A 17,627-nucleotide genomic window follows, 5' to 3' on the forward strand; every position below is an offset into this window, starting at 1 on the left:
GAGCAAAATTCATCCAGGTTGATAGATCGACCAAATGTTTTTCTATGCCAAGATATATAAAAGTGAAGCTAAGACACACAGAAAACCTAAAACTTCTCCTCCTCGGTTACTGCACAAGCAAGTCCTGGATTAAGCTTTTCCAAACCCCTTCTCACATACAAGCCCCTCCACATATGACTGAGCACCACTTATTCCCCTCAAACCTTTATCCGCTTTACTTTTTTTAATAGCCGTGTATATGGGTAACACGTCACACCCCATGCTCTGCTCTTTGAGCCCCTTCCCCCCTTCACACACTCATTATCTCACCTCCGTCTTCTCCCAGCCAGCGCCACCCCTCCTTCTCCTCCTCTGTGCTGCCTCTACTCCTCCCTGGAGCTTGCCTGATCACTGTTTCTGTGTTTGCGTGTGTGCCAGGTGAGCTCTGTCTAAACAAATCCTGCCTCCCACTTGTTTTGTCTACCACTTTGCAGGCAGGCGGCTGGGCGGACAGCGAGGGCCTGGCATGAGGCTGCTTTTCTTTAAGAACTGAATAGGAGGCCTTAAAGAGCAATTTTTTGAACTGTGTTTTCAAAGAGGTGAATAGAGGAATGAGCTCACAAGAGTTTTGCTTCAACTAAGATCCTTTCAAAATTTCATCTTTTTAGTCCTGTCTGGACCGCCCAGCAGACAGATTTCAAAAGGAAATAGGTGGATTTATGGCATGTTGTGAGATTTAAATGTTGCTCAGAATCCGCTTACAGAATCTAAATTGTTGCAAATCCACTTAGGCTTAGTTTTCTTAACACAAACTTCATGCAGTTGTTGAGAAAATAACTCTATACATGGGTCTTTGTCTAACCCAACAATTCCATAAGAAGCTACATTATAAATAATAATTTGCCAATTTGAAAAATAGAATGAAGACTTTAGAGTGGTCTAGTCAAAGTCCACAAGTTAACCTAGTTGAAATGCTGTGTAAGGACCTTAAGGTGACTGTTCATGCTCAAAATGCTCCAATATCACTGGATTGAATTCTGCAAAAATCAGCATAGAAAATATTTCTAGCAGGAATGTAGAAAACCAATTACCAGAACATACACTCAATTGCAAAGGTGGTAGAATTACCTACAAAGAGTAGGGAGCAATTATTTATATTTCCTAAGGAGAAATCATTTTATTTTAATTAATTAAAATCATATAAAAATAGCACATTGTGTTTACTCAGGTTGTCTGGGATTAAAATTTCTTGATGGTCTGAAACATTTTAGTGTGCCAAAGAAATCTGCAAACTTTTTCAGAGGCCTGCAGAATTTTTCTTAATTTAATAGTTATGTAGTTTTGCATTGAATGACAATAGATTACTGTGAATCAACTGCAGTTTATTCTAGTAGGCAGCACCAACTAAAGTTGACAATGTTTATCTGCCAAGGTCTTGAGTAGTTAACAGCATTTTAATTATTAAAGTTTCTCTTTATTTTTTTGATAAGAAAGTGTGGAAACACATGGCACTACGTACACATAAATTGAATGCAGACAGTTCAGGGACGTAATAGACAGTTTCTGTCTCCACCAGGCGCAGGCTGTAGGGTGTGTGTGTGTTATTTCAGGAGGAAGTCTGACCTGGCACAACATGACAGCGATGAAAGATTTGTAAGTTCCTCCCTCAGGATACAATAAGCAGATATATACAAACACACATAAAGCAGCGCTTGACATCATGCTGGGGGAACAACAGAGTTGTGTTACTGACGAGAGATGAGTGTTTACAACAGGAAGCTGCACTCATTTCAGGTTCGACATGAGAAAATTAAGTTATCCCACCATCACGCAACAATGCACAGACATGGTGGAAACAGCTGCTAAGTGATTTATGTTGGGATGTTTGGAAAGTATGAAGCACTTTTGTTTTCTTCTTTGATTTTCCTCTTTAGCAAATCAGGCTTAGGATACACTAATTACCTATTTCTCCTTCAAACTTGAGAAAGACCACACCACTGCATTAAAAATTGACTAGAATGTGGATAGTTCTTCCTGGGTCTCGGAGAGGTCTGCCAGTGTTCATCAAGAACACAATGAGCTGCCCTGTGCATGTGATGGAGTGTAAAAGACCCCTGACTTTTTTAAGCTTGCACAAAACTACTGTGTTGAGAGTTTGGTGGTTTATCAGGGTGGTGGCAACATATGGAGGACTTGTGGAGGGTCTTCATACAACCAGCAGTAGTTTATTCACTATGAAGGCATCTGTGTGACTGGTCATCCCAGAATTTGACAAAAACAAATGGCCATAGTGGCCGCATGTTAACCTAAGCACAGCCACACTGGGCTGGCAGTATTCCAACTAACTTACGCAAATGTTTTTTTGGTTTTTTTTTGCAATGCTATGTAGAAGATGTCACTGTCATCAAAAAGGACTTCTATGAACACAAAATCCATATTCAATGCACAGAGTGAGCAGTAGAGAGAGAAAATGTGTTGAGCACTAAAAGCTCTTTTGGGCCATGATTACCTTCCCACCGAAATTAGTTTTTACAAATGCACTGCAATAGGGCAGCTTCCTGTGCTACTTATTCTAAATCATAAACCACTCAGGCTGAGATTATTTTTATATAATCAGGAGCTGGTAGGATAATAAATAAAAATTGTGGTTTGTGAGTTGGTGCACACACAACCTTACAAATGCAAGCTGTCAAATTGGTTGTACACATACTCTTCCTTTTATCCTTTACTTTATTTCTGCTAAAGTTTGGATATTAATGCTTTATATCTGTAAGCTGTGAGTGTTTGAAACTGAAGTCAAATTCCTTTTTTGTGTGCATAATCTAGGTCAATAATTCTTATTTCTGAGTGCTGATAGTTGAACTTATTATGATATTAATTTCTGGTCTAACACATGTTAAGGTTTAACGGATTTAGAGTTGATCACACTAATTACTCTTAGTAATATCTTGGTCCTACCCCAAGAACAATCATGCATGAACCTGTTGCTGTAAAGCTAGGCTTTGATCTTCTCTCTTGCTGTGTACTTTGTTGAATTTTAGAAGCTTGTTGCGTTTTTACTAGTAGAGATGCAAATTAATCTTAATTTTAAAGTCGCTTTTGACATTTGTTTGGCAAAGTAAAAGTTAGCTTAATACAATTTTTATGTGACCTCATTTTCGAGAATTTAGTGATTTCGTGTAGTTTTCCATAATGGATGAAGAAATGATTCATGTAAAGAAATACACAATTAAAAGTTGTAAAATTGTGAATTTGCTGAAATTACAGTTATACATTAAATGTTTTATTTATTATCATTTATTATCATTTATAAATGATAATAAATGATTATTATCATTTATTTCCAAATTTGGAAATTTCCAAATTTCCAAAGAAACTAATTTTGATTTCTTTGGAAGAAACAAATAAAATTTTGCTGGATTGAGCATAAAAATAGATCAATGTACCGTAGTGTGTAGTGCAAACAAAACACAGCATATAGAATTCAATCCAAAAGGTTGATAATGGCTCTTTCTGACCCACTCTGCTAAGGCTTTGGGATGGATTCTGGTTCATTGTGAGAGTGAACTTACCTTACTTTGTGCTGTCTGTCTTCTGTGTTAGGCGACGTAGATGTGGTGGATTTTAGACAACATAAGAACGATGTACTTTTTCAAATAAGACATCCTTTTTAACCAAAAAAGACTAAAAATAGAAACAGTCTATTACTTCATAGATATTAATATTTTTACTGTATTTTTTCTAAAACATAAAATCATTCCTCTGAATGATAAATTTAAATGCAATATTTAATACAGACAATGATAACCAATATTTAAAATTAAAACTAATTGTGGATTATTTTGGACTTTTTTACTTAGCAAAATATAATGCGCAACTTAAAATCTTTTTGTTTCGATACCATTTATGAGGAACTGAGAAGGTCAAAGTATCCCTCATATTTTGGAGTTGTCTTGTACTCTTCAATATGAATACCGAGGTTACTTTAACTAGACCTGTGGTCCACTCAGGACAGCCTGGATAGAATCAGTTTTTTCTTTACATTACTAAATTCCCATAGTTCATCTTATCATATTGCTATATGACTCATGAGTCATAAGTTAACAATTGTTGAGATTTCCCATGGCTTAAATCACGAAAAACACTGTTTAGCACCACAACAAGGCAGCCTAAACTGGCCACAACAGATAAGGCGATGCACTGTTATCACTTTATTTACTGTAAAGAGAAAGCAAACCTATGTCTGATCAAAAGTAGGTGTCACTTTCTTTTTAAATAGTGTCTCATTTTGAGCTTAACTGGGTTGCTTTTTGAATTACTAAAATGTGCTGAGAAGGAGGTCTTTCTATGAGCAGCACTGGTTTCTAAATCAACTCTTATTACTGGTAGATGAGTGTCCCAAAAGCTAGGCCTCCGTGTGATAATCATTATTTTGCATAGCCTGCTTTCAATACATGAAACCACCCAAACTGCCCAGCCAGGTGTTGACTTGGATAGATTCTTTTTAGTAATGACTGTTATTGTGGTGAATAGAGAGGGAGTCTGATTCTTCAACCACTTACTTACAAAAATGTCTATATACATCACAGGTGTATGTTTGCACTTGCCCTAGACGCTCCTAAGAAAACACTGGGAAACGTGAGGAATACTCTTCAGTAGAGATCGCAGCTGCGCTGAGAAACTGTCTTCACATCTTGGCTGCTTCTGTTTAGTCAACAATTGAAAGATTAGCAAAGAATGCTGTGTCATTTTTCATTCTGTGAGCGCAAAGTTGAATTTGGCAAATTATGGCATCTGCAGCTGCAATCACAAAATGTTGTAGTATTCAGTTTGATAGTCGTAAGATGTAATTAAACAGAAATGAGATCTTCAGACAGCTTGGTGGGTGTGTACGTAGCCCAGTGATTCGCTTAGGTCCAGCTCTCCTATAGTGAAGGAATAAAGCTCATTGCAGCGCCAATGACAAGCACATGCAGAAACTCATGGACAGAACTATTTCTGCTCCTTTCAAAGCTATGCTTTCATTCCCCTCCTCCTCTTTCATGTTCCTCACCACGCTTCTTGGGAACGGATTTATGTTTGGGTTTAGACATAAATGTGTCCGCCTTCATCTAACATTAACTTTTTTCTTATCACTCAAGTCTTTCCAACTTATTTATCTTACCGTTTTTAATAAAGGAAAGAAAAACAAAGCGGCTGTAGTTTGATTAAACTCCTCAAGGCACACTGAGAGACGGAAAGAGAGATGGAGAAGCAGAAGGGCCAGGCTGAACAAGGAGGCATTGTGTAGCCCCCCAACTGTGTCGGACTGACTGTATGCACTATGGCACACTTCAGCAAACGCCTTCTGAAATCACAGCTAATCTGTAGCTAACCAGTATGGGAAGCTCAGGTAAATGAGGAGGAAACTAATAAGAAAGGCAGTCAGATTACGTTCTTGTTTTACCCTGTTCACACTAATTTCTTACAACATTTACATCCTAAATATATTGCCCCACAAGTCTAAATATCTATTCCTTTACAACAAATAGATTGCTAATAGTTCAAATATTTTTGTGCCAGAAAAAAATATGAAAATCTTGAAAGTATTATATAAAGTACTATCCATGTTTTATTTATTTTTGAAAGTTGAGTGGGCCTTTTAAGCCAAAATGATCTGTTGTGAGAAAACTAGATAAACTTATAAAGTTCAGAGGTCAGTTTGGTGTACAATTATGTAACGCTGCTCTTCAGAACTGGATCAGAAATTACTCTGTCTACCTGAAGACTGATAGATTTTCTTGTTTGTTTAGCTGATTTTTTTTGTCATATGCCATCATAGCCAATTAATCAATCTCTCTCTCCTCGCTACTCCTCATCATTTCTTCCTATTTTCTCAACCCTGGACAGACCACTATATTTCTTTAACATATAAATTCACATTTGACCTGAAGGCTTTGATATGATTGCCTTCATCATATGAAGCCATTGTTGTTACATTGATTCCCTAGGATGGTGCTACATGTGTATTATCATAACTTTTCTGCACTTTTCCTCACATGCTTAGCTGGTTTCTGTTTTCAGTAATTTTTTCAGCTTCGAACTCAGAAATTAATATAACTTTTATGAGTTGCAAACCTGAACCTGATTGGAATTGTGCATAAGGTTCGAATATACATATTCCGTCTCTTTCTATTTATGTTATTTGTTAGATGAATGGTGTACTGGTTGCTGTATAGTATATTAAAAGGATTTATTTAAGCCTTTTTCAGTCCTCTGCCCCAACCGTTGGCATACTTAGTTTAGGTCTCTGTTTTTTTTTCTTGAATAAAAAGCAGTGTTTGGGGATATTAATTCATTAAAAATAAACCAGAGCATTTTTTTTGGCCAGCCAATTTGTAGACACAAATTTGAGACTTTAGAATGCATGCCACATGAGCAGTGTTCTTTTGCAGCGTGGGCCATTGAAGGATTGTTTTTATTGGGCTGCTTCCCAAAACTTTAAATCTTAGCACAATTGGCATTTTGGCAGGTTAGATAAAAACATCTTCATTCTTCAGCAGTTAAATCACTAGTTCAGGTTGGGTCCTGTATTTACAGATAAAGTGTACCTCAGCAGAACTGTGACTCTTCATGTTTGTGAATTAAACATTTCTTGGATAGGTTGTGTGAAGGAGAAAGATGTTCACAAGTATTTACAGGCAGTTGTGTAACCTTTTGCTACTTAACAAATTTGCTAGTTAAATGCAATGCAGAGCTGAGGCTGAAAGGAGTTTGAGTTGGTAATAATTGTTTTGGACCCAGTTTAGTGAAAAAAAATTTACATTTTGACCTTGAGACAGACTCGTAATAATTTGATTGAAAAACTTCAGAGTACTAACATTCATATCACCACCCCAGTTATAAACTAACGTTCTTGTTTTATTCTGTTCACACTAACAGGGTAGCGTGAGAGCTTTTAGCTTTTACAAACTAAAAGCTCTCGGACTGAAAGGAAGCCCCTCCTCCCCCCCTAACTATTTAGGAAAAAGATCTCCCTTCCAAGACTCATTGGACATGCTGCACCCCTCTTTTCATATTTTCTGTTTCACAAGAATTACTCTATTCCTTGTTGTCAAAGAACAACCCCTGAGATAAGCTTGTTAATTCCCCTTGAGAAGCTTAACCGTCCCAATGCCCTCCCACTTCACTTTTTCTAAGGAAAATATTTATCTCATCTTCTCCGCACGTTTGAAATTTGCTAGAGGCTAACTGTCGTACTGTTGGCAGGTTCAAACCTTTGTAGCAATGGAAGGGTGTGGGTGGGCTGGCCCTAAGGATTACTTGGAGAGGTAAATTTTAGTGTGCAAAGGATGAGTTCACTTATATTAAGTGTCATTTATACCCAAGATTGGATGGATGGATGGATGGATGGATGGATGGATGGATGGATGGATGGATGGATGGATGGATGGATGGATGGATGGATGGATGGCACTGTCCATATTCATTCTGGGTCTTTATTTGTTGAGGTTTGAAATCACAGTTTTACTTAGTTGTTGAGTTATTAAAATTGTCTTCTTAATGTAAAGTGTAGTTGAAAACAATATTTTTGGAGTTATTATTCTTCAACCTTTTCTACTATAATCCACACATTTTGGACAATGTCTTGCTGAGACTTGTCAGGTTTGTACTTTTGGCACAGATTTATGCTGGTTAGACTCTTAAACACGATCCACTTTGAATGATTGAGGAAGACTCCATCTGTCGTTCACTTTGCAGCAATAAAAGCTAGAGCTCCAGTTAATAACGGACAGTCTGGTTTCCACCCACTTCTCCCAGGCTATAAAAATGACCATTAAAATGACTTATGTGTCCTCCTCTTGGCCCTTCTCTCAATCTGTGTGTCTGCCCCTCCATTAGACTCTGTCTGTGGGCGTCTGGACATGCAGGGGTGTTCTTGAAACCTTTCAGTCTCTTGCTATTCACCCTTCATCTCCATAGCCACCACCCACCAATGATAAGAAACCGACAGCACACATACTCAGAAACTCAGAGCAACATGTCCCCTCTCCTGGCTACCCTTTGGCCCTCAGAGGTCACCAGGAAAGACACGTGCTAAAAGAGGTCATGAGTGGGCTTGGGTGGGACCAATGCTTGAGGATTCCCTAAGGGAGACTTTGCAGCCACTGTCAAGCTGTGATGACATCTGTAAGCCAGCAGATGTTTTATACCTATTTACCCCTCGGGGAGAGTTTAGGCAACAGACTCACAAGTAGAACTTCCCTTATTGTTCTACATCTTAATCTTAATGTTCTTAATGTTTGCCTAACATCTTAATGTTAGTCAAACATTAAGATTGCCTAATGTTTGTAAGGAAAAACATGTAGGCTTATTCTGTGATCATTGAGCTTGAGCTAGAATATGCCCTTTGATTTTGTTGCACCATTAGTCTTTCCCTAAAGACTTCTCCAGGAGGCATCCATTCCTTCCATGCTTAAATCACATTAACTGGCTCCGTTTAGTACTTTGCTGTAATGACTCTAGTACTCTGACCTCCACCAATAAGCCAGTCTCCTAAATCTGTCCTTAAGGGTATCCAGAACCACTCTATAGAGGACACTAACTTTTGTGTTTGTACTGGGTCTCATTCTTTCAGGCAACACGCAAATATAACTATCATTGTATCATTTAAAGTGTAGTAAATCATCAAGCTCGCCTTTTGGCTCAACTCTCTTTGTCACAACAGACCTAGAGTTACTTATGCGGTGCTGTTTTTTTTTTGCCCTTTCACCATTTTGTATCTTTGCACATTTTGCCATTTAAGACAGTTCGAACATGACCTTTTGGGTACCAGATGGTACCTTCTAGCGTGGAAGGATTTGTTGCAATCAAATAAAAAAAACATGTGCATGCAGGAGGTGGCTAAAGCATGGGTATTGAATGGAAATAAGAATAGATTAAAGCACAATGCATTGGTGCAAAATGAAGTACAAATTGGCAAAGGTGCAAATTGACCAAGAGCCCAGTTTCAACCTAGGTTGGCATTTACCATGCCCAGTACAATTCAGTAAATCTTTGCAATGATTGAAAAATCTAAATGTAGTTTCATTGACTTTAAGAGCTTGTGAATAACAAAAAGAGTGATTGTTTTTTGACCTGCAAGGTATTGATTTTACTTTATATTGGGCTTATTTAATCTGTTGACCCTGTTCACTTATCATCATTTTCTTGCTAAAGATATGTACCTATAACTTGTAAATATTATGCTGCATTATCATCATATTAGTATACTTGTGGATCCTGTTTTATACTTTCACTGTTTTATACTTTCTTTCTCATTAGGTTCTTTTAAATACATTTCAGACATAAAACTCACAGTCCAGTGAGTCCAGGCTGCAAGTCCAGGCCTTGCAGCCTGCTTCTCTTGGTTTCATACATCATGAACATAATTAATGAGCTGCTTTCAGACAAAGTAGGTGCAGAGGCAGGGTTAGAAGTTATTTATGCAGAGTTGTTTGATGTCTGATTGCTTCTGTGTGACCCTGCTGGTTTATTTATGAGTGTGTGCTTAACTGTCTGTGTTGGCACAGGGGAATCATCGGATTGTGCAACAGAGGTGTTTGTGTTTGTGTCTCCAGTTTTAATGACTCCATCTGCCCAGATTCTAGTCTCAGTACAGTCATTTGAAGGGAGGATGGGGTTCAGCTGGAAACTCCACTATTCAAGTGAAACAGATCGTGCACTGAACACACTGGCACACAATAAGTGATATACCTGTTTGGTTGCACTTGACTTGCTTTTGGATATCAAACCATGAAAATTATGTGTGCTAACTCTTAAAGGGACTGTCTGGACACATCTGTTAACATCAAAGTAAAGATTGTTAAACTGCAAAGCTATGAAGTGGAATTTAGATTGATGAATTGTGTGCATCCAAATTCCACTGAAGTTCTGTTTTATATTGTCTAGTCCAAATTAGATTTAAAAGGGACATACAGAAAATCCACTTTTGTAGTCCTTAACCACATTTTGTTGTGTACTTTGAGTCTCTTGGAGTGCACAAACTTTGAACCTAGATTTCCTCACTGCTGCGTAAATATCTTCAGATTCTGTTTGGGTCAAATTTTTCAATCCATTCCAATTTCTCCCTATTATGTACTTTGAACTATTATGTTTTTTTTAATTAGTATGAAGTAAATTTGCTGCAGAACCACTAAATGACCATAGTGGTGGTACACTAGCAATGTGGACCACCACACTTTCTAGTGTATTTTAATTACATTGTCACTATTATTTTGTTACACCTTGGTATTGAAACATGACACATCAAAAACCTATGTCACTGGCACGTGAGGATTGGACTTGAATGGCACTAGTCCAAAACACAGAAGAAAAATTAATTGTTAGCCTGTGACCTTGGTTGTGTGTACGTAAGATTACCTCTGTGTTTGAACATAGGACTCCAAAACAAAATTCTTTTGTCGTTCTGATCAAACAGGTGGTTTCTTTTTCATATCTTTTAGCTGTAAAAGATGTGCAACCATAAAATGCTGACAAAGATGAAGCTTTGAGCCAATTTTCCTAAATGTTAAATGCTGCAGTATAAAATATTAACAATACATGCTGTAAAACGTCTTGAGTTAGAATTTTTAAGAACATCCCCAAGAACATGTTCTAGGTTATTTCCCCAATTTTAAAACATTATTTTGTTCCACCAAATTTTTTAAAGACTTGTCCCACAATTTCAAGCTGCAGGATATTTCCCATGCACATTCAGATTCTTATCAAAATCCTACTGGGCTTCACTTGAAAGGGCTCCAAGTGAAGTATCCATTTGTGCAGAATACCCCCATGTGCTTTCTTTGCCCCATAGTGTGATTAACTAGAAAGTAGGCTAATCCAAGGCGTGACTGTAAGGGCAAGACTAATTTATTGTAAGGAGAAGAATGTTGTGTATTTTAGGAATGCATTTTTTAGCCTTCAATCTGAAGGGCTTTACTGTAAGCATTGTACTATGTATCTGTAGAAAAGCATTTGGTATTTGTCATTATCATTTGAAAACGTGTTATTGTTGTGGTAATTGTGGAAATTTTGGTTCTTCATTTTTGAGCTTGTGGTTTAATGATAGAAAATTCATCTGACGTCTAAAAGATGCCTGTATTGTTTCGATGCTACAGTGTGTTCAGGCTTGTGAATTAAGAAACGTAACTACTTCAAGGTTTAAAGTTATGGCCACATCCTGCTTCTACTTTTAGAAAGATTTGTCATTATCTTTACAAATGCAGATGCTATTTCTTTTATTCTTTCACTGTTTTAATGTCTCTTTTAGGGATTTTAAATTCAGTTTTCAGGCAGTCACCTACATGCTTGTCTGAGCCATTTTCTGCCGTGATAAAGTGGTATAAGTTTTACTTTTCATCCCCCATCTCTCTACAAATACAGAGTGTGGCCTGTGTCTTTGAGTGGTAATGCTTCCTATAAGTTACCACTTGAAGGGAATTCTTTCTCCCACAGCAAGCCTGCAGCACAGAGTCTTGGAACCTTTCATGGTTTAATGGCTATAATTTGCTTAAAATAATCCCAATAAATGTATGAAGCTGTAAATGCTTAAATGTGGCATGATGGTACGTAATATAGGCTTGGTTTTTGTTGCTCTCGCATAAACGAAAGGATTTCTTGACTTTTAAATGTTTTGAAGTATAGTTAATGATATGTTGTGCCTCAGAAAAGTATTCGTACCCTTTGAACTTATTCACATTTTTTTTATGATTTAACACACACTTACTGTATATGCTATGTAAACCGTGTGTGGAATGTATGCCACACATTTCAGATTATTATTGTTTATTAAAAATTTTGAAGACCATATATAAATCACTTTCTACTTCACAATGTGTTATATTTTGTGACTGCACTGTGACAACATTTAAAAAAAGTTCAAGGGGTATGAATATGCAGTGCAGCCCGGCACTGCACTTGGACTTTTCTGCCTAATCTTGTAGTTTCTGCAGCCTGTTGAATATTTCTAAATGTGAATGTAAGTACCCATATTTGTGGCATTATATCAGGTTTTAATCTGTTAATATTCACCAGAGTAATACATTAGTACTGGGGGCAAGAAGGTTTACTTTACGTAATAAACTGAGTTAAAGGCCTAAGCCCTTCAACAAGATTCTGTGCTAAGCTAACACTGTAACAACATGCCAGTTATATCTAAAGCTGCTGCTATTGTGAATGCACTGAGGTGATAGCCAATAGGAAGAGACTGCATCTTTCAAACAGAAAACTAGCTCATTGACTCACCACCTGGGCCAAGAGTGTTGTCAAACCCACGTATTTTTTTTGTTGTTTTTTTTTCTCTCTCTAAGGGCTTGGCATACTCATTATGAACAAAGACAAGAATGAATGAACCTGGACCACAAACTGAATTAGTCAAAGCCCAGCTGACCTGAAAGGCGAGACAGGTAACATTGTGGGAAAGCTGCAAGCTGTGATTTTAGAAGGAAAACTTCTCACAGCAGCTTCCTTCTCTGTCTTGTTGACACAACACAGTAACTCGTCACTAATCTCCATCATACCTGACCTCCTCCCTCACCAGGTCAGACTTAAGAGTCCTCACATGACCACAAATGAGAAGCTAAAGGTTTAGTTATACGGTCTGTGAGCTGAACACCCGACTGACAGGTTTAATTGCGTCACAGGAAAAGATCCCGTCTCGGTTGGGCCTTAGATACAAAAGGCAGGTGCAGCTTCATCTGTCTTTGTTTATAATAGATCCAAGTGGTCCCTTTATTGAGATTAAACATGTTAAGATCAACAAAGAACTCAGACAAAAGTGACCTGTTTGTACAAGAGCAGCTTCTCCACCGCAGCCTCCTGTTTTTTAATGGCCGAACAAACAAACCTGTAGACAATATAGCATGACGGCTTTTGTTAGGGGTAAAGGGCAGAGATCTAGTTAAAGAAGTAGTTTGAAGCCACATGAAAAGAAAAGGGGGAGGAAACGGGAGGGGGAAGATGCCTGGGTGTTCCTCCATTATTGTTAAGCTGTCTGCCTTTGAGGGACACCTGTCATTGGCCGTGGTGTCCACACAGCCGCCCGGTTTGTTGGTCTTTAAAGTAGACCTCATTCAACAGGTAGAAGGAAGATGAACAATAGGTGTGTTCCTGAAATAGCAGGATAGAAAAAGAGACAACTTGGAGTCTTAAGAAAGCACCTGAGGGTTCTTGTGAGATAATCTGTTTGTTTTTTTCCCTCCCTGCCCCTCTTCTGGGGTGGAGTAAGGCCCATCACAGCGGTTATAGTGAAGAAACTGTTGCACAAGGACGTCTCTTTGAAGAAACCTCCAAATGGCAATTTCTCTAAGCTATCTTAAGCCAAGTCTGTTTCACTGCCTTCCTAACCCTGTCTGTTTCCTTGGTTACACAAATGCGCTGTTATAGCACGATAGGGGGCTCTGCCAGGAACCAGCTTCGGATAATGCGATACTGTTACAACATCACCAGAGGTCCCATATTCAGGAGCCAAACAGGCTTGTCCTGACCACATTGTTTGTGTTGATGTTTTGTTTCTTTATATGTGTGTATGCGTGCGCGTGTGTGTGTGTGTGGTCTTGCTGCCAGGGGAAATGCCAAGTTCCCTCTCACTCTGGAATGTGGCAAGCAAAGTAGACAGGGGGTGTGTGCAGTTGTTGGAGATGAAGACCGTAGTGAGTGAGGTGTGAGGGGGGAGAGGGGACCAGCAAAGCCCAAATCATTAAAACAATCACAATTTGAGAAATGATGTCTTGATGAAATGTCCAAGTCACACAAGTGCTGCTCAGACAGCCTTTAACTTGAGATAATGTTTATGTTAATTTGCATTAGATAGATAGTTCCTTCAAATACATATTATACAAGTATTGGAAATAATATATGTAACAAAGGCAGGTACTGTTGTTTTTTGGGGGCTTGAACTTTTAATAACGTGACGGGTGTTATACAAATCATTCCCACATAAATACTGACTGCATATTCACTCCTTTTCTATTTTCACATCTAAAAGTCTGTTAGTTGGTGAAATGACCATTTCTAAAAGCATCTCTATTTAGAGAGAGGCTGACCTTTCAAAGCCCTCAAATGTCTCCTCTGTTTCCCTTCCTCCTTTTAACTGTGGCCATGGTGATAAGGGGCCAATGTGTGTGTGAGTGTGGCTTGTTCAAGTGTTTTGTTGTGTGTGTTTGGATACACTGTGTGGAGGCTTGTGTGTGTGTGTGTGTGTGTTCCTTCCTCTTTTATACTGCTGAGCAAATAGGGATAATTGAATCGTGCTGTGTTCATGTTGTGAGTTTATGTAAGTTTGAGTGTATTGACTTTTTGCTAAATGTGTTTGCAATTGAAATAAAAGGAAGTTTTAGCTCAGTTAAATATATTTAGTTTGTTGAATAATGATAATTTAAATTAGAATGTGCATGGTTTATTTTGCAGTGTCTTGCAAGAGTATTACACAATAATAGTCTTACATTTTTCTCATTACAACATCATTACAACTTCACTGTAATTTATTGGAATGTTTTGTAATAGACTAACAAAAACATGTTATTACACTACATTATTGCATATATGATTCTCAAAATATGGCAAACATTTGTCATATTTGTCATTTTAGTAAAGTGACATGCATATTTGTTAGTTCATATGACTACATAGTTTTTGAACCTCTTTATGTTGAAATTTCAGCTTCGGGTATATTGGGGTATATCTTTACTTTGCACTTCTGGAGAATAAACATTTTGTAGGTGAACAGCACTTGTCAAATATGAAATTGCTAAAAGGGTATATACACAATTTCAAGGAGCTGCAAATTATGCTTGATTCCCTATAAGATTTTTCTATTTGCTGCAGTTTAAAGGATTAAAGTAGAGGAGATCCAAGAAAAAGTTTGCGATGTTTTGTAAAAATGTGTCTGTGCTGGCTTCTCTCTGTTTTAAAGGCTACCTATCCAAAGTGTTGAGGAACTACACTGAACAGGCCTGTGACGGAGAGTTCCTGTCTGTTCGTTGTCCCCCCCGTACCACCATAACTGTCCAATCAGCTTTCTATGGTAGAAAAAGGCCCTCTGATCCTCAACAGTGTCCTCAAACATACCAGGCACTCCTGAGCTCCTACCATTCCCAGGAGGATGATCGATATTGTTCTATGTCCACTGCACTGCAGGTAAATAACCAGGACAGTGATCATTTGTAATGTTCTTCTTTACTTTTTAATTCTGATCTAGATCTTTTACAAATTCCAGTTCCATCCATGGCATTAGTCCCGTTTTAGCACATAAACAAACTTCTTTTTCTCCAAATTTCTGCAGCAGAATGTGTCCTACAAGGTGGTCAAATTGGACAAGGGTAAATTTTTGTGAAACCACTGATTATGTAATGCTTTGTTGGGGTGTTTTCCGCCAAATTACCCACTTTAAATGGGAAAGGGGCTTGTGTATTCCCACGGCACAATGCAATTTCATGGAGTTTTTGCTTCAGCATCCTTTCCCAAATTAGGATGCGGTGGGACTAAAACCACCTCTTTGCAACACAGACACAAACACATATTGTTAAGCATTCATTCAGTTGTTAGCTTCATTCTTGGTTCGCCCTGCCTTTTAGAGTCAAACACCCACTATTTCTGCCATAGACAAGTCAGACATGAATGCACAGGCACAGAGGCTGCTTTGTATGGAAGTGAAACATTGACTGGCTGATCTGCCACCCACATGAGCCAAACTGTGGAATCCCATCGTACTACCTGTTCATGACTGTAGGATTGTTGGCATTATTGTGGAAATGTCTCTATAAAATGTTGAATTTATAGATAACTGTGTTGGAGTTTGTTGTTTTGTTTAAATGTTTTGTTGATCTAATGAAATATATATAAAACTAAGGCTAAATCTGAACAGTTTAAATATAATCTTTTATTTCTGTATAATTGTTTTCTCTAAACTTACTTGAATGACAAAATGGACACATTTTTCGTCTTTTATTATGTGATCATTTTTATTTGATATTGATAAAACATTACAAAGAATCTAAAATAGGAATTATTCTTGAATAATTCACCAGTTTTTTGTTTAATCAATGACAGATTTTTGTCTTGCTACATGATACATTTTTTCCTGGATATTTTTTTTTAGGCAGCAACATAAAGTTGCTCTATTGAAATATATTAATGTTTAACTGCATTACTAAAATAATTGACAAATTTGGATGAGTGACTAAGTTTACCCTGTCACTTCACACTGTGCAGAGGGACTTAGGGGAGAAATCTGGGATATTGTTGAATGTTCTCACCTGGGATGCAGATGATGAAACCAGAGAATAAAAACAATGCCAGGAAATCACAAGAGTGGAGTTTCCCAAAGTTTTTTCTTACCTTGGCTTTCCATGGATATAGCCAGCCTGTTTGAAGTGGGTTTAGGTTTGCAGGGTCCCGATTTCACCATCATTTTTGTTTATTGTTCTCCCTCTAAAGCTGCCTTTGGTTCTCTTTTGCTCTGTGTCACTTTTCTTCTTTAGAAAATGTTGGACGAGTGCCAAGACAGAAGGAGCTGTCAAGTCCTTGTCAACAGCCGTGTGTTTGGGACGGACCAGTGTCCTGGCAGCAGTAAATACCTCATTGTCTGGTACAAATGCAGACCTAGTAAGTCCATCATCGCCTTCTCTGACATTTTTGTCCCTCCCATGTGACCCTTGGACCTTTTTTTTTAGTCACCCGTGCAGACAGGGCTTTTAAAAAACGTCTTTGCATTCTTTGAACTTTTCACACTTTGCTTTATTGGGATTTTATGTGATAGATCAACACAATCAATCAACACAAGAGCTAGTAAGGTGAAGGGAAAATATGTAAAGTTTTACAAAGTTTTTATTGATTAAAAAATAAATAAATAAAAATGGGGCATGCATTTGAATTCAGCTCCATATACAGTACAATACTACACTTAAATAAAATCCAGTGCAACCATATACAACCCGTCTGGCCTGGGAACCATTTGCATTCCTCCAAAAAGAGCTAGTAGGTGTTGCTGGGGAAAGCGGTATCTGGGGTTTCCCTCCAGAACCTGTCACCTCTGTTACTTGATCTTCTTTAAGCAAAAGATGATAGATGATATGTTTGGTTAGTACAAATTAGGGTTATGTTTTCATGAACAACCAGTTTTAATGAAATATATAGAAGTTATACATACAGAACAACAATTAGTTGAATAGACAACTGTCAGTTTAATCTCTGCAGTGAAATATCTGCAAAATACAAGTAAAAATAAAAATTACATGTATTGCTTTTTATGACTTTTAAAGATACAGCAGAAATAGTGGCTATGAGTTACATAAAACATGACTTTTCATATCAAACTGGCCACATGTAACATGCTGTGGTGATAGTCAAAGTTAGAGGGAACATGAATGAAACTTGGCAATTTGAAATCCTGTTAGAGGATTCTATTAGAAGCTTAAAATGATGTGAGACTATGATAAAGGTCCACCTTTCTGCAAGGCAAGTTGGAAATTAAGTGGCGTGGTTTATATTAAAGCAAGTTCAGATGTCAAAATGGCCTTGCCAAAGTCCAGATGTATATCTAATTTGCGGCAACACTGTTCATCCAACCTGACCAAGCTTGAGGTATTTTGCAAGTAACAATGGAAAGTAAAATGTGTCTCTAGATGTTC

At 37.7% G+C, this 17,627-nt stretch overlaps 1 protein-coding gene across 1 annotated transcript in view; it reads left to right on the forward strand.

The window, feature by feature from the left end:
- The window catches only part of eva1aa (eva-1 homolog A, regulator of programmed cell death a), a 70,733-nt gene that overhangs the window by 6,814 nt on the left and 46,292 nt on the right, over positions 1-17,627 (forward strand). The window contains exons 2-3 of the mRNA XM_032586149.1: positions 14,912-15,135; positions 16,479-16,602. Of these exons, the coding sequence (XP_032442040.1) occupies positions 14,912-15,135; positions 16,479-16,602 (348 nt within the window). The remainder of the gene's footprint in view (positions 1-14,911; positions 15,136-16,478; positions 16,603-17,627) is intronic.

This window comes from Xiphophorus hellerii, chromosome 15 (genome assembly GCF_003331165.1).
Source record: "Xiphophorus hellerii strain 12219 chromosome 15, Xiphophorus_hellerii-4.1, whole genome shotgun sequence".
Taxonomy (NCBI): Eukaryota; Metazoa; Chordata; class Actinopteri; order Cyprinodontiformes; family Poeciliidae; genus Xiphophorus; species Xiphophorus hellerii.